Source organism: Anabrus simplex, chromosome 2, assembly GCF_040414725.1.
Source record: "Anabrus simplex isolate iqAnaSimp1 chromosome 2, ASM4041472v1, whole genome shotgun sequence".
NCBI lineage: Eukaryota > Metazoa > Arthropoda > Insecta > Orthoptera > Tettigoniidae > Anabrus > Anabrus simplex.
The window spans coordinates 746055107-746075672 of NC_090266.1; the positions used below are offsets into that span (position 1 = coordinate 746055107).

The following is a 20566-nucleotide window of genomic DNA, read 5'->3' on the forward strand; positions in this document are numbered from 1 at the left end:
TCAAACCTGTTTTGATTTCAAAGGGCTCTGACAGTTCTCCTAAAAATATTTACCTGCGATTGTGTGTTTTTAGTGTTCGATGAATCAGGGTTGTTGTCTTACCGTCTACTCCAAATTCCTTAAGCACTTTCATTAGTGTGGTATTACAGTAGTAATACATAATATTTACAGCCTGAAGTATTTACAAGTTCAAATTATTAACAAAGTCAACACACAAGGGCGAGAGCAGAAAAAAAGTCTCTAGGGTTTCCCTGGTAGACAGCGAGAGAAAACTGCTTCACACTGTGCCGAACTATTTGCTTCACAGCACCACAACTGCACGCTGCCAAATTAAGTATTCCTCATTTATAGAGAGAGTTGGCACATCTGCCATGGCCAATGCGAATCCTGTTGATTGTTTTCCAGGTCTGGTTTGTTTTTCAGCCATGGTAGATTGTGATATTCTGATGGAGCGCTGGATATCCATACTTGCTTCCAGGCCTGAAGCAGATTGAAGTTAGCGTCTGCTAGGTTTTTGGCTGTTCCAACAGGTGGGTGTCTAGATTTATGCCTGTTAGTAAGAGCATCGTTCATGTCACCATGGACCGGTAACTGACTGTTGTTAGTTATTTTCTTATAATCTCGTAGGAGAGCATTTTCCCGACGGAGGTCAGATGGTGGAATACGGGTAGAACAGGTAGCCAGAAAGTGGGAGTAGATCTAATTGTCCCTAAAATCACACGCCTAGTGTGATTCAGCTGAGAGTCAATTTGGTGTGACTGCTGTTCAGCCATATCGATGAGCAGTATTCTGCAGCAGAGTACAAAAGAATAAGAGCTGCAGATCGTAACTTAGCAGCCGTATTCTGAAGATGTTTCTTGAAGGACAGAGTTCTGTTGAGAGTGATCCCTAGATATTGTGGATATCTGCTGTGGGCAAGACAAGTGTTCTCAAACTGAACCTTCAGTTCACAACTGGCCATTTTGTTGCTAAGGTGAAAACACGTAACTTCACTTATTTGGATTTGGTTGTAATCTCCACTTGTGAAAGTACTGTTCCAAGGTAGCAAGATCAGCTGTCAGTGTTTCTTCAGTGTTTTCCATGAATTTATCTTGTACTGCCAGAGCCCAATCATCAGCATATCCGAATTTCCTAGAGCTAGTTTCAGTGTAACAACACTATTAGCGGCCGTCCTTAGTGGCCTGGGTTCGATTCCCGGTACTGCCGAGATTGGGGTACACTGTTGCTTCACATCCATAGGTTTAACGTCAAAGTGCCCTAGTGGCCTGGGTTCGATTCCCGGTACTGCCAGAGATTGGGGGGTACGCTGTTGCTTCACGTCCCTAGGTTTAACCTCAAAGTGCCCTACATGTGACCCCTGGGTGGTGCTAAGAAAGCAACAACATTGGCAGCTACACAATCCTTGGGATCTTCTGGCTTAAAACGTATCACAATCACTTGTAGTGTTAAGCTAGTAGTAAGTTCAACCCATAGTATTGGAAGCCGTAGTGTTAAGTACTGGAAATAATGAAGTTTTGCGTGAATTTGTATATAATGACGCTGGATTTAGAATGTTAAACTAGTAGTATTTCATGTAATATTTTCTTTCCATGGAATTTTTTGTTGTATTCTTGTTGTTTGTTTGTTTGTTTGTTTGTTTGTTTGTTTGTTTGTTTGTTTGTTTGTTTGTTTGTTTGTTGCTGTTGAGTAATTATGTTTACTTTATTATTACACTACTGTGAGTGACAACTTCCACCGGGTTATTTCACATTTGTGATGTGTTGTTAATAATAATAATAATAATAATAATAATAATAATAATTCCCCAATTACTGGAAATCTATAAAATGGAAAATGCAGAAAGTCTCCCAGGATCCCAATGAATTTAAACCTTCACAAGAAAGAAATTCCAATGAATTTAAGATCTCAGTACTTCAATAAGCATTTCCATTCAACATTTTCTATTCCCATACCAATTTCCGAATTTTCACAGCTCACGAGCATTTGATCTGAATCACCTCAAATGTCACTGACCCCTCATGAAGTCCAGAGTATTCTCAATAGTTTACTCTCAAACAGATCTATAGGACCAAGCCACAATAGACAGACCCATGTTCCTAGAAAGAACCTCAGCATCTCTCAGTATACCCTTATCCTTAACACTCAACTGGTGTATGGTGTCTTAAGATTTCCAGAGACCTGGAGAAGAGCTAACGTCACACCTATTTTTATACAAGGCAATAAACAAGAAATTTTTTCATACCAACTCATATCAACTGTTCCCATACTCTCCTCTGCTCTGGAGAGAATTATCCATTGCTGCCTCCACTCTTTCACTCACCCAAATCTTTCTGAAGAACAGTATGTCTTCGTCCCTAGTGAAACTTATTTAACAAATCTAACTCTTCTAAATAAGCACTTAATCTCTGCAATAGCAGATATATTACAACTGGATGTAATCTACAACAATATGGCCAAAGCATTTGACTCTGTGAAACACTTCCTACTTCTCCATAAGCTTTTTACCAAATTTAACATACATTGGGCTCCTATTCTCTCTTTAATATGGAGCTTCCTGTGTAATACGCAACGGCAAGTGGTACTCCTGAGATCTACAGGGTGAAGCGTAATTCGCGCACTCGGGTATCGCAGCGCGACTCCTCACATGTCAGCAATAAAAAAATGTCTCTTACAAAATTTCGTCTTGCGAATATATCCGGTAGAAAACGGACGTTGAAGAGTAGCAATCTGGCAACACTGTAACCATATGTAGGGTAACTATCGCTGTCAGCACATTCTCGTCGTGCTGTACAGTTGGTGCAGTGGGTAGAGGTTTTGGTTGGCGTGCAGGAGGTCGATGGTTCGATCCTGGGTTGAGGCGCATTTTTTATTTGCTAATTTCCATCTGACATTACCTACTGTAATATAGTAAGACACCGTTTCTGAGGTGACATGTATCCTACATTTACAACATTTTATAACGCTGAAACAACAAATACCTGGTTAGACTAATAAGAAATAGACAGCTGAAACAAACAGGTTTCACGTCTAGTAGATGAAGTGGTGCGAATAAATTCACGCTCACAACGTGGAAAGGGCGCCTTTCAAAGCTGACCAAAGAAAACGATTGTTCGTCGATTTCTAGGATCGTAGTATGTAAGTGCAAATGGTTTCTAGAGGACCCACTGCAATCGCTGTTGACGATTAAGATGCCAGATACCATACCACCTGGACTACATTTACAAAAGAAAAAACATACGCCTGAACCAGGATCGACCACTCGACCTCCTGCACGGTAACCCAAAACTCTATCCACTGCACCAACTGTACAGTACGACTAACTCCTGTTGACAGAGGTAGTTACCATACATGTGGTTACAGTGTTGCCAGATTTCTACTCTTCAACGTCGTTTTACTGCCGGATATACTCGCAAGACGAAATTTTGTAAGAGACATTTTTTTATTGCTGGCATGTGAGGAGTCGCGCTGCGACGCCCAAGTGCGCGAATTACGCTTCACCCTGTATATCAACCTGGCTTCCTGTACTATCAGCAGTATACCAAGGCAGTATTCTTGGGCCCCTTCTCTTTGTACTCAATATCTGTCAATCAATACTGATCTGCATTTAGGGCAGTCGCCCAGGTGGCAGATTCCCTATCTGTTGCTTTCCTAGCCTTTTCCGAAATGATTTCAAAGAAATTGGAAATTTATTGAACATCTCCCTTGGTAAGTTATTCCAATCCCTAACTCCCCTTCCTATAAATGAATATTTGCCCCAGTTTGTCCTCTTGAATTCCAACTTTATCTTCATATTGTGATCTTTCCTACTTTTATACACGTCATTCAAACCTATTCGTCTACTAATGTCATTCCACGCCATCTCTCCGCTGACAGCTCGGAACATACCACTTAGTCGAGCAGCTCTTCTTCTTTCTCTCAATTCTTCCCAACCCAAACATTGCAACATTTTTGTGACGCTACTCTTTTGTCGGAAATCACCCAGAACAAATCGAGCTGCTTTTCTTTGGATTTTTTCCAATTCTTGAATCAGGTAATCCTGGTGAGGGTCCCATACACTGGAACCATACTCTAGTTGGGGTCTTACCAAAGACTTATATGCACTCTCCTTTACATCCTTACTACAACCCCTAAACACCCTCATAACCATGTGCAGAGATCGGTACCCTTTATTTACAATCCCATTGATGTGATTACCCCAGTGAAGATCTTTCCTTATATTAACACCTAGATACTTACAATGATCCCCCAAAGGAACTTTCACCCCATCAACGCAGTAATTAAAACTGAGAGGACTTTTCCTATTTGTGAAACTCACAACCTGACTTTTAGCCCCGTTTATCAACATACCATTGCCTGCTGTCCATCTCACAATATTTTCGAGGTCACGTTGCAGTTGCTCACAATCTTGTAACTTATTTATCACTCTATAGAGAATAACATCATCCGCAAAAAGCCTTACCTCCGATTCCACTCCTTTAGTCATATCATTTATATATATAAGAAAACATAAAGGTCCAATAACACTGCCCTGAGGAACTCCCCTCTCAACTATTACAGGGTCAGACAAAGCTTCACCTACTCTAACTCTCTGAGATCTATTTTCTAGAAATATAGCAACCCATTTAGTCACTCTTTTGTCTAGTCCAATTGCACTCATTTTTGCCAGTAGTCTCCCATGATCCACCCTATCAAATGCTTTAGACAGGTCAATCGCGATACAGTCCATTTGACCTCCAGAATCCAAGATATCTGCTATATCTTGCTGGAATCCTACAAGTTGAGCTTCAGTGGAATAACCTTTCCTAAAACCGAATTGCCTTCTATCGAACCAGTTATTAATTTCACAAACATGTCTAATATAATCAGAAAGAATGCTTTCCCAAAGCTTACATACAATGCATGTCAAACTTACTGGCCTGTAATTTTCAGCTTTATGTCTATCACCCTTTCCTTTATACACAGGGGCTACTATAGCAACTCTCCATTCATCTGGTAGAGCTCCTTCGGTCAAACAATAATCAAATAAGTACTTCAGATATGGTACTATATCCCAACCCATTGTCTTTAGTATATCCCCAGAAATCTGATCAATTCCAGCCGCTTTTCTAGTTTTCAACTTTTGTATCTTATTGTAAATGTCATTGTTACCATATGTAAATTTTATTACTTCTTTGGCCTTAGTCTCTTCCTCTATCTTGACATTATCCTTGTAACCAACAATCTTTACATACTGCTGACTGAATACTTCTGCCTTTTGAAGATCCTCACATACACACTCCCCTTGTTCATTAATTATTCCTGGAATGTCTTTCTTGGAACCTGTTTCTGCCTTAAAATACCTATACATACCCTTCCATTTTTCACTAAAATTTGTATGACTGCCAATTATGCTTGCCATCATGTTATCCTTAGCTGCCGTCTTTGCTACATTCAATTTTCTAATAAGTTCCTTCAATTTCTCCTTACTTCCACAGCCATTTCTAACTCTATTTCTTTCCAGTCTGCACCTCCTCCTTAGTCTCTTTATTTCTCTATTATAATAAGGTGGGTCTTTACCATTCCTTACCACCCTTAAAGGTACAAACCTGTTTTCGCATTCCTCAACAATTTCTTTAAACCCATCCCAGAGTCTGTTTACATTTTTATTTACCGTTTTCCACCTATCATAGTTACTTTTTAGAAACTGCCTCATACCTGCTTTATCAGCCATATGGTACTGCCTAACAGTCCTACTTTTAAGACCTTCCTTTCTATCACATTTATTTTTAACTACCACATAAACAGCTTCATGATCACTAATACCATCTATTACTTCAGTTTCCCTATAGAGCTCATCTGGTTTTATCAGCACCACATCCAAAATATTTTTCCCTCTGGTTGGTTCCATCACTTTCTGAATCAGCTGTCCTTCCCATATTAACTTATTTGCCATTTGTTGGTCATGCTTCCTGTCGTTCGCATTTCCTTCCCAATTGACATCTGGCAAATTCAGATCTCCCGCTACAATCACATTTCTTTCCATGTCATTTCCCACATAGCTGACTATCCTATCAAATAATTCCGAATCCGCATCAGTGCTACCCTTTCCCGATCTGTACACTCCAAATATATCAAGTTGCCTATTATCTTTAGAAATGAGCCTTACACCTAGAATTTCATGTGTCTCATCTTTAACTTTTTCGTAGCTTACAAATTCTTCTTTCACCAGAATGAAAACTCCCCCTCCCACCTTTCCTATCCTATCCCGACGTAAATCTCTGTAGTCAAGATTCCTAGTGTTATCTTCTCCTGTACACCTACACTGATGACCTCAAGATTTTCAAACAAGTGACCAGTCCCAGTGTCAAACCACGGAAAGTTGTGAACTTTTGTGCTAATTGGTTAAAGAATGGAAAGTATCTATCCCTTAATATTAAAAAGTGCTTCACTATGTGATTTTTGTTGCAGAAACCCAGGATAGATAGATTTGATAAAATTCATGGAAACTTATTAGAAGCTGGTTCTCAGGTGAGAGATTTTGGAATTGTATATAATGGTAAATTCACCTCTCTCCACACTGAAAATAAAATCCTGCCCCATGTGTAGTCTTGGCATTCTTAACTAATGTACAGAAATTAAAGATCCCTTTGCTTTAAAATTATACTTAATATCATATGTTCTTCCCATCTTAGATATCCCTTCCCCTATTTGGTCCTTGTCTGCCATAACTAACATTTCTATATCTGATAGAGTTTTTAATATCTTCATTTCGATTGTTAAAGCTCGTAATCCTTCCCGAAGACACTTGAACAAATCAGACATCTTAAACTGACTCAATGTACTTGATCTGAGAAACAATTTACAGTTCTCCAAACTGTGTTATCTATATAAGAAAATGAATGGCTATACTAAATGCAACATCTTACTGACCTATTTCCCAATCAATGTTCCCTCCTGCTCAACAGGTAACTAATATTTGCATCGTGTTGTCTCGTGTATGCCTCAAACAGCAGAAACTGATTTTGTTATTGCAGTAGAAGTCCACTATAGTGAGTACGAAATATAACAAGAACCTCGTTAAAACAATAATTTTTATATGTCCCTTCAAAATTCCTATAATAAACTGTGTATTATCCTTCGGTTAGAGCAAGAGCCCTATCACTAATGCATTCGATATTACGAATGATTAAGCATGCACAATTTTTTCCATTATCGATATTTATGCACCCAGCGATTATATTGCATGCGATCGATCATCTTCAGTATCGTTTCCTCGCTATGTCCGCTAGCGAGCTCTCTCGTCGACACTCGAAGGCAATGTTGGAGTGTCGATTAGTAATACTCGTTGACTGTTGTTCCATAAAGAAAAATGGAAATGAAACAGGAGAACATTTTCATAATAAATGTGGAAATAACGAGTCCAACTGAAGTTGTTAACTCATTAAAAATAAAGGCTGAAATAAACGATCACTTAATATCAATGCTAAATACTGCAATTAAGTAAGAATGGAATACACCTCAAAGGTTGGTTTTATATTTTCTTGCATCTGGTTAAATTTCAGAAGGGCTATTATGCTGTAAATTTATAGCGACGTGGTTATACTTTCTCTACTGGTGCTCGAAATATGTTTCTGTGATACATATAGAACGGTTTAGGTGACTGAATACGAAAACTGAAACGGCTGCCACAAAATTCGATCGATCATCTTTGGTAGAGTATCGTTTTCTCACTATATGCACTTAAGAGCTCTCTCGTCGACATTCGAAGGCGATGCTGGAGTCGATTAGTAATACCCCTCAAGTGCTGTTCCTTAAAGAAAATCAGAAATCAAAGAGGAGAACATGCTTTGGTAGTAAATACGTTAATAACGTGGTCGGTAGCAGTTAACTCGTTAGAAATAAAGGCTAAGTAAATAATTGCTTAATTTTAATACTCTCCACTGAAATTAAGTAAGAATATGTTATACCTCGAGATATGGCAGAGAGCATCATTGATTTCAGAGGCTACATTTATATTTTCTAGCGTCTAGTTAATTTTTGGAAAGGCTATTATCGTGTATATTTATAGTGCGAAAGGTTATAATTTCTCTACTGGCGCTTGAAATATGTTTTCACAATACATATAATACAGTTACGTTCGGTTAGGTGACGCTGTTTGAATAAGAAAACAGAAGAGTTTGTCACAAGAAGAGACCTTTGGTAACATTTTCTCGCTATGTGCACTTGCGAGCTCTCTCGTCAACATTCAAAGCCGTTGTCGGAGTTGATTAGTAATACCTGTCAACTGCTGTTCTATAAAAGAAAACTGAAAATGAAAGAGAATAAAACGTTTTTGTAATAAATGCTTAAATAACATTGCAGATAGCAGTTGTTTACTCGTTAGAAATAACGGATGAAGTAAACAATCACTTCATTTTAATGTTATATACTGAAATTAAGTAAGATTGTGATAACACCTCAAGATATGACAGTACATCACTGATTCAGAGGACAGTTTATATTTCCTTGCATCAAGTTAAATTTCGGAAAGGCTATTCCCATGTAAATTTGTAGTGACGAGGTTATCATTTCTTTATGCGATTTTGAAATACGTTTTTATGACACATATACGGTTAGGTTAGCAACGCTGTTTGAAGAAGAAAACTGGAACGTTTGCCAAAGAGGCCTCTGGAGTGATGCTATAATGTTTCAGAATGATATTAAACATACACTTCCACGTAGTATCAGATTTCAAAAAATAACAGACAAGTAAGCCATAGTGTGGATATAACACTTGAACAAATTGATCGCCATTTCATACAGATTTTAATGTGTATGGGGTGTCCACCCCCCACCCACTTTTATGAAAAACCGCGAATATAACGACAAAATAAATAAATAAATAAATAAATAAATAAATAAATAAATAAATAAATAAATAAATAAATAAATAAATAAATAAATAATTTTTTTTGCTAGGGGCTTTACGTCGCACCGACACAGATAGGTCTTATGGCGACGATGGGATAGGAAAGGCCTAGGAGTTGGAAGGAAGCGGCCGTGGCCTTAATTAAGGTACAGCCCCAGCATTTGCCTGGTGTGAAAATGGGAAACCACGGAAAACCATCTTCAGGGCTGCCGATAGTGGGATTCGAACCTACTATCTCCCGGATGCAAGCTCACAGCCGCGCGCCTCTATGCGTACGGCCAACTCGCCCAGTATATAAATAAATAAATAAATAAATAAATAAATAAATAAATAAATAAATAAATAAATAAATAAATAAATAAATAAATAAATAAACGATTCAGTCACCACCACCATCATTTAAATGTGCATTTACACAAACTTGTTATCAGTGGAATTTTTTTTCATCCAAAACCCAACTAAACCAAACAACATGTGCCAAAGCCCTCACAAGTCATGGTCTACAAGCAGCTGCTGTTCCGCCTGAAGCCCTGCAGATTATGAGGCAATGCATTGTCGCGCAATTAATCATTCTGGCCTTTATTGTTGGCTTTCTATACTGGGGCCACTACCTCACCATCATAAAGCTCCTCAATTGCTCTCGCATAGGCTAAGTCATCCTCCAACCAGCCCTCAGATTCCGGTAAAAGTCCCCGACCTGGCCAAGTATCGAACCCGAGGCCTCTGGGTAAGAGGCAGCAGCTACCCCTAGACTGCACAGCAGGCTAATTTAGTTCATAGTGATGGAAGTGTGTACTAGACTAATATAACTTGGAAACAATTTTCTAAACCCCTGGGTAAATAGTGAAATATCAAGCTCGATTAGTAGGTGGCATTATTATTTTATTATTGCTATTTGCCCCCTCGTGTGTGCTTCTACAATTGTAGGGGAATAACCTTGGTTACCCTCTTCAATTGAAGATCCTCTGCATGGTGTGGGGGGCTAGTAGCTCCTTTCTTGCGATGCCGAATGGAGCCCTATTGGGTAACCATTCGGTATACAAGGAGGAAGAAGCTAAAGCACCACCCAACCCTAAGGTGTAACGCGACCCGTGCCAATGGGGTGCATGGCACATGGGAGACGTATCTTGAACGGAGCCTTCGAGATACTTGGCGCCCTCTCAAAGTAAGTAGCCTTACCCGGGTATGCGGGGCTCTGCCTGAGCGGACATTATATTTCCCTAGCTACTCGTGGGACCTATACGAGTACCGTAGCCACCCAAGAACCGGAGAGCTCCTCTGGGGCCTCCGAGAGAAACACCAGTTCAACAATAACCGATGGGGACTCTTCGGAGGTACCCTCGGATAGTACGACCTCGACAGTAAGAGAGCTCACTCTAGAGGCTAGAGTCTGGTCCAGAAGAAGAAGAAGAAGAAGAAGAAGAAGAAGAAACAGCGCTCCGGCGCTGAGAAGAGGAGGTATAAGAAGGCTTTAAAGGCCCGGGCGCAGGCCAAAGAGGGCTTAACTCCTGGAGCTGAGAGGCCTTCCACTGCCACGACAGCGACGACTGTGGGGGGATCCAATGAGCACAAGAAGCGGGACCCTGAAAAGGGCTCTGCTTCTAGGGCACAGAGAACTCCACCCACCAAGACGCCAGTGGGGAAACGACTTCTGTCGGGGGTAACCCCAGAAGAAGATCGGCAGGCCCACAAAAAACCCAAGGTGGAGTATGCCAGGATAGCTAAAGCTGGGATCAGGATGGCCATATTGCCTGTAGGATATCCTGACCAGCAGCTAACTGAGAAACAGGTGGAGTCTGTGGAGGAGGCTATCACCAATCTGATGGATGAGCTTCCAGAGCAGCGGCCCATTCAAGCCTCAGTTTCTGGATTGCTATCTGTCGAGAGGTGCAGCCATCATTATCGCAGAGGACGAGACTGTAGCATGGCTTTCTAGTCTTGTTACAGACATGCAACCGTGGGAAGGAGCCAGGCTCACAATTGTGGGCATGGATAAACTCCTTTCCTATAAGAGAGTCATGGTCTGGATACCAGGACAACCAAAGGACAACCAAAGGACAACAACGTCCTTTTGGGAAGAATGGCACGCCAGAACCATGGCTTAAATCACAACAGCTGGAGAGTCTACGTCCGCAAGGAGGAGAAGAGAGGTGTCCGACTTGTGGTCAGCATGGACTCCAGAGATGTGGAAAAAGTAGTGGGGAAGATCTTCTGCGGGGTGCATGTTGATACCTTCACCCCGGTGGAGGGCAAACGCGACAAGCAGAGGACCAACCCCACAACAGATAACACTGAGACCAGCAGGGGCAAAGAGCGGGAGCCTGGACAGGAGCCGGGGCCAGCCAAGCCTCAGGATTCATCATGGGAGACAGAGCTGCACGTTCTGGAGATCGCATAAGGTAAAGTATTGCATGAAAGTAAGAAATTATTACTTTCATACAAGCAAACATACAACATTGTATAGCGGCCGTAGGGTACTTATAAGAAGTATCCAGAAAGGCAGGTTTTCGGTCGCACTGATAAAAGAACCCTGGCTTAGACAGGGGCATATCATGGGACTAAAATGTGCAGGCTTCACTCTATTCAGTGGAGTGGCAGAGGAGAAGCCTAGAGCATGCATACTAGTTAAGGATCATAACGCTTGGGCTATACCAGCTATACCAGGCTTCATTACTAGAGACCTTGTAGCAGTTCTAGTGAGATATGAAGAGGGCGGACAGCCAAGAGATCTCGTTGTCTGTTCTGCATATTTCCCAGGAGAGACTGAATCTCCACCCCCGCCGGAGGAGTTCAAGAGACTGGTGATATACTGTAGGAAACAAGGACTTAACCCATAGTAGGATGTGACGCCAATGCTCATCATAGCATTTGGGGAAGTAAATACACAAAACGAAGAGGAGAGCATTTCATAGAATATCTATGTACAACTGATCTTGAGATCATGAACATAGGTGATACCCCTACCTTCATCAATAATAGGAGTGAGGGGATCATAGATCTTACCCTGGGTTCCATGGGAATCATACAGGAATTTAAAGACTGGAAAGTTTCGTTTGAGCCTTCCTTGTCAGATCATAGACACATTGTGTTTCATATAGAGGGCTGCTTCGAGATCCCATCTTACAGAAATCCTAGACGAACCAATTGGAAGTCTTTTAGGGAGGACGTGAGGAGGGGACTGGAAGGAGAACCCTCAAATATAATTAAGAACAAAGAGGACCTGGAGCTCAGTGTGAGCTTTCTCACACAGACACTAGTTACCTCTTATGAATTAAACTGCCCAGTTGTTAAGGCAAAAAGAGTAACAGGAAGCTTCAAGTGGAACAGTTATCTTCACCACCTGAGGAGAAACACACGAAGGCTCTTGAATGTATACAGAGAACTTCAGGATCAAGAAAGTCTAGATACTTATAAAGAATCACAAAAAAAGTACAAGTCAGAAGTCAAAAAGACTTCTAAGAAATCTTGGAGACAGTTTTGCGACTCCATCGAGAGTCAACATGAAGTGGCAAGGCTTCATAGAATTCTAACCTTGGATGGAAGGGCAAGGCTGGGCTCATTGGAGTCACCTTCGGGTGGATATACATCCAAAGAGGGGGAGACCCTGAGCTTATTGCTTGATGCCCACTTTCCAGGTTCAGTAGTCACAAATAGTGAAGTAGAATCGAGCGGATCCTTCAGACCCGATAGAAGTGGCTGGAAGGAAGCCGCAGAGATTGTTACCCCAAGAAGGGTGAAGTGGGCATTAGAATCTTTTGCCCCTTATAAAAGCCCAGGAATGGATGGGATCTTCCCAGCACTTCTCCAGGAAGCGGGCGTGGTCCTTATACTATACTTGGTCAGAATTTTTAGAGCCTGTCTCACTACGGGGTACGTGTACTCCTTGTGGCGTCAGGCGAAGGTAGTGTATATTCCTAAACCCGGAAGGTCTTCATATACTAGACCTAAGGATTATAGACCCATTAGTCTATTGTCTTTTCTTCTTAAGACTTTGGAAAGACTGGTGGATAGACATATCAGGGAGAAAGTATTAAGAGTGTCCCCTGCATCCTCATCAACATGCATACCAACCAGGGAAGTCAGTTGAGATGGCACTACACCAGCTAGTTTCTAGGCTGGAGAGCACCTTGGATCAGCAACTTGCTATGGTGGTATTCCTAGATATAGAAGGGGCATTTAACTACGCATCTTTGGGCTCCATAGAACTTAGTCTAGAGAGAAGAGGAGTGAACATGAGGCTCATAAAATGGATTATGGCCTCACTGCAGGGCCGTCAAGTTCTGTTTACCCTCAATGCAGTAATGTTGAGAGCTAATATAGACAGGGGGTGTCCACAGGGAGGAGTATTATCACCAACATTATGGCATCTAGTAGTGGATGAACTACTTACCAGATTAAATGTTGGAGGAATTTACGCCCAAGGCTACGCAGATGACAGCCTGATGACGGTGGGAAATTTCCCCAGTACAGTTTCAGAGCTCGTACAGAGCTCCCTATGTAGGGTGGAAAGATGGTGCCACGACACGGACTTGTCGGTTAATCCCGACAAGACAGAGCTCGTGGTATTTACCAGGAGGAGGAGGCTAGACGGACTGTCAGAGCTTTTCCTATTTGGGAAAAAATTAGTTAAGACAACCTCAGTTAAGTACCTTGGGGTAATCCTCAAGGCAAAACTGAGTTGGAAGAAACATATAGACTATAAGGTGGATAAGGCTCGCAAGATTATGTGGGCCTGTCGCAGGGCCGTCGGAAAGACTTGTGGCCTAGGACCTAACGTGGTCCAGTGGCTCTATATCTCTATTGTACAGCCCATGACCACCTTTGCATCTTTAGTCTGGTGGCCAGGTTCGGAGAGTAAAACTGTGACCACCAAGTTAAACAGTGTCCAAAGACTTACATGTCAAGGAATAACAGGGGCACTGGATACCACACCATTATGTGCAATATAGGCCACCCCAGGTCTTCCTCCCTTACATTTATATGTTAAGGAAATAGCGGGAATGACTGCCTACCACCTCTGGTCACTCAGAGGATGGTCCTTCAAGAATCCAAATAGAGGTCATGCTTCTATTCTTACAATGCTTCACCAGACCGGCCCTACGACAATGATGATCGGGGACCTGATGAAGCCTAGTTTTAATCTGAATTATAAGTTCACAGTAGTTATACCCACAAGGGAGGAGTGGGCTGTGGATGCTGGTGCCCGTCTTAGGTCTGGGGGCTGTATATGGTACACAGATGGGTCACGGACGGAGACGGGCACAGGCGCCGGGGTCTGGGGACCTAAGACCAGGTTCTCCCTTCCCATGGGTAAATATGCTAATGCTTTTCAGGCCGAAGTATATGCAATACTGGCCTGTGCTGTATATATATGGAACATGCCTGGACATACGAGATGCATCACCATTTGCACTGATAGCCAGGCAGCGTTAAAAGCACTATGCGCAGTTAGAACAACATCAAAAATGGTATGGGAATGCCAAAGGATGTTAGATAAGCTGTGTGAACTTAGCTCAGTTACCCTATTATGGGTCCCTGGGCACACAGGTATCAGTGGAAATGAAGAAGCTGACAAACTAGCGAAACAGGGCTCAGAAGGTCCTTTCATAGGACCAGAGCCCTTCCTAGGAGTGTCACTCCGAACCATGAAACTGGTAATATTCCAGTGGACAAACCAGTCTCACTTAGACATTTGGAAAAGGCTAACCACAGCAAGGCAGGCACGTGAACTTATCAAAGGTCCTAGCCAAAGTTATAAAAAAGGTCCTGATAAATTTGAATAGGACCAGAATACGAATGGTAGTTGGACTGTTGACAGGACACAATACCTTACAGAGACACCTACACATCATGAAAATCAGTCAGAATCCGATGTGTAGAAGATGCGGTAGGGAGGAAGAGACTTCCGCGCATGTGTTGTGTCAGTGCGAGGCTCTTGCAAGCACTAGACATCGATATCTTGGCTCACATTTTGAGAGCCTGGAAGACATCAGGAATGCCAACATCCAGACGCTGGTACCCTTTATAGGAGCACTAGGGCTGGACTAGGCAAACCCGTTTAAGGGACACAAAGGGTCTTCACAGACCTACGTGTGGAGCCCTGCCCCGCAGGGCTCACCCATTCTTTATCTATCTATCTATCTATCTATCTATCTATCTATCTATCTATCGCTATTTGCTTTACATCGCTCCGACACAGATAGGTCTTATGGCGACGATGGGATAGGAAAGGCCTAGGAATAGGAAGGAAGCGGCCGTCGCCTTAAGGTACAGCCCCAGCATTTGCCTGGTGTAACAACGGGAAACCACAGAAAACCATCTTCAGGGCTGCCGACGGTGAGATTCGAACCCAGTATCTCCTAGATGCAAGCTCACAGCTGCGCACTCCTAACCGCACGGCCAACTCACTTGGTATATTATTATTATTATTATTATTATTATTATTATTATTATTAGCTACGTAGTTAAGTATGATAAGTTGTCAGTATGGACTTTATTTGGTATAAATCGTGGTCATATCATTTATTATTTGGGTGTTGTATGATCTGTCTTGTGTAACAGAACACGTGAGGTTATGTCACGATACTTCTGCTGTATGTTATTAATACGACTTTATTTAATGTAAGAACTCTTAATTAATAGTATATAATTTATTATTACCTGTAAATATGATGTATAAATCCAATGTAAAGTTGTGAAACACAGGTTAATAATCTAGAACAACGCACCTTTGTCACTCGAGTTTTACAGAATGTTCTATCCATTTGTACATAGGTTACTGGAGACTCGATAAAGCATGTTATGTCATACTTTTCTAGAAGTCTGGCCAGGCAAGGTATATAAAGAGAGAGTCTTGGGTTGTTTAGTTGAGTTGAGCTGTTAGCAAGAGGCGTTAGTGGTTATGTTGGTACAAGTGATCCATAGTTCATGGACATGCTAATGTGGCAGACAAAGATGGTGGTTAATTAATGTGTGTGTGTAATTTGTATATAACTTATAAGTAAAACAGTATACACAGTTGACAGCAGCTCGTGTGTGCGTCTTTGTGACTACGATAATAGCTATATGTATGGTGTGATAGCGAAGTGGCATTGTCTCTAGATTTCCACCACTGCAGGTGTGCTCCAAATCTCAATAAAACCATGTGGGATTTTTTTAAAAGAAATGACACATAGTCACGTAAAACAACATGCAAGTTGTTTCTAACAGTAACATTTTCTCTTGCTCATTCAAAATGGCTTTCTACTGTTGAGTCTAGTGAGTGGAATCTACTCATCAACAATTAATTTTTTAAATAAATGTTTACCTGCTTCAAGAACTTCCAAAGGTTCATCGATAAGGGAGACTTCACGAGTTTCTGACTGCAATGTATTTGTTGTTTTAACACTATTTCTGTCCAGCCACTGAGGAGGTAACTGAATACCTGCAAGATCTATAAGAACAGGATCTCCAACAAATGCAGCATCACCTAGTGTGGGTAAACGTGAAGGATCTTCCACTGGAGCTGGAGGTGGACTACGCTGATCTCTGTTCTCATTATTTAGTTTAGAATAACTGAATTGTTTAGTGTTCCGGGTCATGAAACTGCTCTGCTGTGCCCTCTTCTTCTTCCTATCAGGAAGCTTACGAGTAGGCCCTGGGTCCTGTACCATTCCCAGGACATCAGGAGGATCCATTGGATTGCGCAAGTAGACATCGTCAATGTACGCTGGACTACCCCAAGATTTACCATAAGGAGACCCATGGCCGGTATGAATGAATGAATTCTGTAGAGGTTGGCTGATATCCTCAACCACTTTCTTCCGCATTGGATCAACGAAGCAACGTGGAAAGAAACCAACTGTAAAGGTTCGTTGATTTTGGCCCTTCCACCAATAAAGATCAGCTCTGAAAACGAAAGTAACAGAAATAAATTTTATTATATACAAGGAATATATCTGCAAAATATTTGCATTTTTACAGGACAAACTAAATTTTGAAATAATAAAAGAATTACATTATATTACAAGATGTCAAAATGCCACACAAATGTTTTAACCAACATACAGAGGATAAATCAAAGTAATTAGGAGGCTGAACAGAGTTTGGATTGAACATATAAATAACTTTTTGTAATAATATATAACATACGTATAGGAACCAGATGGAGAGCAGTGACTTACTGTGTAAGCACACGTCTGAGTACATGTTAAAGACAGATATGGATTCAGAATGTTCAGCTCTAGCCTTGTCAGTGGAGGATAGAATAAGAATATTGGTGGTCATTGTTGATAAATTAGCCACCGTTGTGAGGTACAGGAAGGGGGGAGATAGGTAAGACAAGAAAATGGAAGAAGAAAAAAATGGGAGCAGTAATCGGATGTTGAGGCCCGGTGCGCTTCTCCTGAGTGCCAGTTTATGTCCAACTCTGAATCTCTAAGGGTAAGAGGGTGAGAAGAAGGGAGAAACTGTTTAAGGACTATAAACGTAAACCAATCATCAACTGTGGCTTAGTGGTGCAAGGTGTGAATGGGGGACAGGAAGATTCATGTTAAGGGTTTTGCAAGCATTGTGGCTGCATAGTCATTTGGCTGGAGTGCTAGTAGTATAGGAGGCTGGGCAGAGTCTGGATTGAAGCAGGTAGATGTTAGATGAAGTGCAGTCATGATGGCCTTGTATGGGTTAAGACTGCTACTGGTGAAAGCCGTGCTCTATTTATAGATGGCAGGTCTGACAGCGATTGCGTTCAATGGTAAAAGAGACAAAAGGACGTAGGATGTGTGTTTCTTAACAGTGAAAATGTTTCTTTTGCAGTTAGAGATATGCCTGAATGTGACTGTGATTGACTGTAGAGCTTTTCAGATCACAGGTGTGGGGTGATGATGAGAACAGATTAAATGCTTGTTTTAAAAGATTATTGACTTTGTGAAGACCAGGATGATACTGTATTATTGGTCATTAAGGGTACTGGGTTCAGCTGCATGGAGAGTCTGAGAAGAGTTCATAGCTTGGTAAATCCGGCAGTCAACCAATTGGGTGGGTTAACCCCTATCAGTAAAGGCTCTAATTAGGTTGTTGTTATAGGAGGTATGGTCTTTAAGGGTTGAACAAATCCATCTGTCCCAGATGGCAACGCTGAATGGTACAGATCATTTAGTGTGATATGGGTGAAAACTGTTGTGCTGGAGACACTGCTAATGGTTGATGGGTTTAACGTGTATGGAGGTATCTATTCTGCCATCGTCGAAGAGGAGATCAATGTCGCTAAAAGTTAGATGAATGCCAGGATGACTCCCTCCTATGCAAACCTCTTCATGATAAAACTTCAGAAGTATTTCCTTGTTACTGAGGTTCTCCAGCCCCTAGTCAGGTGGAGGTTCACTGATGATACTTTTCTCCTGTGGCACCATGAAACAAACCTGCTGGACTCATTCCTTCATCGCCTTAACTCTAATTACAGCGTCAATTTTACTTGGTAGATCTCCCCACTTTTCTCCCTTTCTTCGACAATGATCTCCAGCTTCAAGACGACCGAATCGATACCTCTGTACCTGTACTGAACAGGTGGAAAACCCTACCCTTATCAATTATTGTAAATTTCGATTCAATACGGACCGAAAATGAAATTCTTGACATTAAACCTCTGTACTAATCCAACCCACTAACCATCAACAGAACCTCCACAACAGTTTTCACCCACACCACAGGGAATAATATTTATTACCATTCAGTCTTACCATCTGGGGCAAGCGGATCTATTCAACCCATAAAGCCAGTGCCTCCTACAATGACATCTGAGGAAGGCCTTTACTACCAGGGGTTACCCCATGCAACTGGTTATCCACCAGATTTCCCAAGCCATGACCTCTGTCCCAGACTCCCCAACATAAACCCAGAATCCTCCATAACCACATATCATCCAGGTCTGCACAAAATCAATCACATTTTAAAACAAGCATTCATTCTTCTCTCATCATCACACCACACCCATGATGATCTGCCAGAAAGCGCCACATCACATTCAGGCACCCACAAAACCCCAAAAACATTCTCTTTCAATAGAAACTACATCTACCCCAGCCCCTTCTGGCTCTTGGCCCTGTGAAAACTGCTGCAAGAATTGCCATCTATATATACCCAGCACCATTTTCTACAGCACTATCATTCACATATCTTTACTCAATAGAACGTTGTCACGATTGCACGTCATCCAACATTGCCTACCAGTTTTGATGCAGACTCTGCCCAGCTTTCTACACTGGCCTGACTACCAGCACTCTAGTCAAATGAATAAGTGGCCACTACATTACTTGCAAAATCCATAACATTGAACTTCCTCTCCCTGTTCACAACAGGCTCCATCAAACCACATTCAATGATCGACAGTTTTCATAAACATTTACCAGATATTCTCACCTTCTTCCCCACAGAGATTCCAAAATTGGACATGAACTGATGCTCAGGTCCAGGGAAGCACCTGGCCTTAATATTAGACAACTACTCCCTTATCTATTATGTTGTCTCACATACCTCCCCCTTCCATTTACCTTAAGACAGTATCTCCTTGTAAACAATTTTCACAACCATTCTTACAGTCTCCTCTGAAACGCTGCAGCCAAATTTTTTAATGTGTACTCTATATACACATGCTTACATAGTAACTCATTGCTCCCCATATGGTTCCTATACATATACATCTGTAGACCATACCTATAAAATGAGCCTAAGTATGCAGTCTTCTTCACTGAAGTAGTGGTTCTTGCTTTCTGCCACCAGCTACTGATATTAAGAAGCACCCCCAATAACATCAATAGGGATGCTGGATACCGCTCAAACAGAATGTGAAGTCAGTATACGAGGACGGTTTGAAAAGTTCTCGGAATCACCGCTAGATGTCGGTGCTAGAGCAACGAGGTTCCCGCGCAATAATCACACAATCCTTTGTGAGTGAACACGTGGCGCGTCAGTGCTCTAGCTGCAGGAGCGTGGTAGTGACGACTCTTTGTTGTTGTTCCCGCGTAGTGATTTGTGACAATGGAAAAAACTGAGATTCGAGCAGTGATTAAATACTTTGTAAAGAAAGGTATGAAAGCAAAGGAAATTCATGCCGACTTTCAGAACACACTGGGGGACTCTGCTCCTTCATTTTCAACTGTTGCCAAGTGGACCAGCGAGTTTAAATTTGGTCGGGAGAGCTTGGATGATGATCCGCGTAGTGGACGGCCAAAAAGTGTTACGACCCCAGAATTTATCGCAGCAAAAGTTCATAAAATGGTCACGGAGGATCGTCGACTGAAAGTGCGGGAGATTGCTGAAGCTGTAGGGATGTCTTCTGAATGGGTATATTATATTTTAACCGAAGAATTGGGTATGAAAAAATTATCCGCAAGATGGGTGCTGCGGCTCTTGACATTGGACAATAAACGCACTAGATTGGAAATGTCCAAACAAAGTCTGGCCCGTTTTCAGTGCAACCAACAAGATTTTTTGCGCCGGTTTGCGACTACAGATGAAACTTGGGTCCACTACTATACCCCAGAGACAAAACAGCAGTCAAAGCAGTGGAAACATGCTGATTCACCACCACCAAAGGAAGCAAAGGCAGTGTGTTCGGCCGGAAAGGTCATGGCCTCAGTTTTCTGGGATGCAAAAGGCATTCTGCTGATAGATTATCTTCCTACTGGCCAAACAATTACGGGG

At 41.8% G+C, this 20566-nt stretch overlaps 1 protein-coding gene across 3 annotated transcripts in view; it reads right to left on the reverse strand.

Moving 5' to 3' along the window:
* The window catches only part of Ack (activated Cdc42 kinase), a 366870-nt gene that overhangs the window by 109469 nt on the left and 236835 nt on the right, over positions 1-20566 (reverse strand). For all 3 annotated transcript variants that reach the window (XM_067139427.2, XM_067139425.2, XM_067139426.2), the window contains exon 10: positions 16194-16774. In XM_067139427.2, the coding sequence (XP_066995528.1) occupies positions 16194-16774 (581 nt within the window). The remainder of the gene's footprint in view (positions 1-16193; positions 16775-20566) is intronic.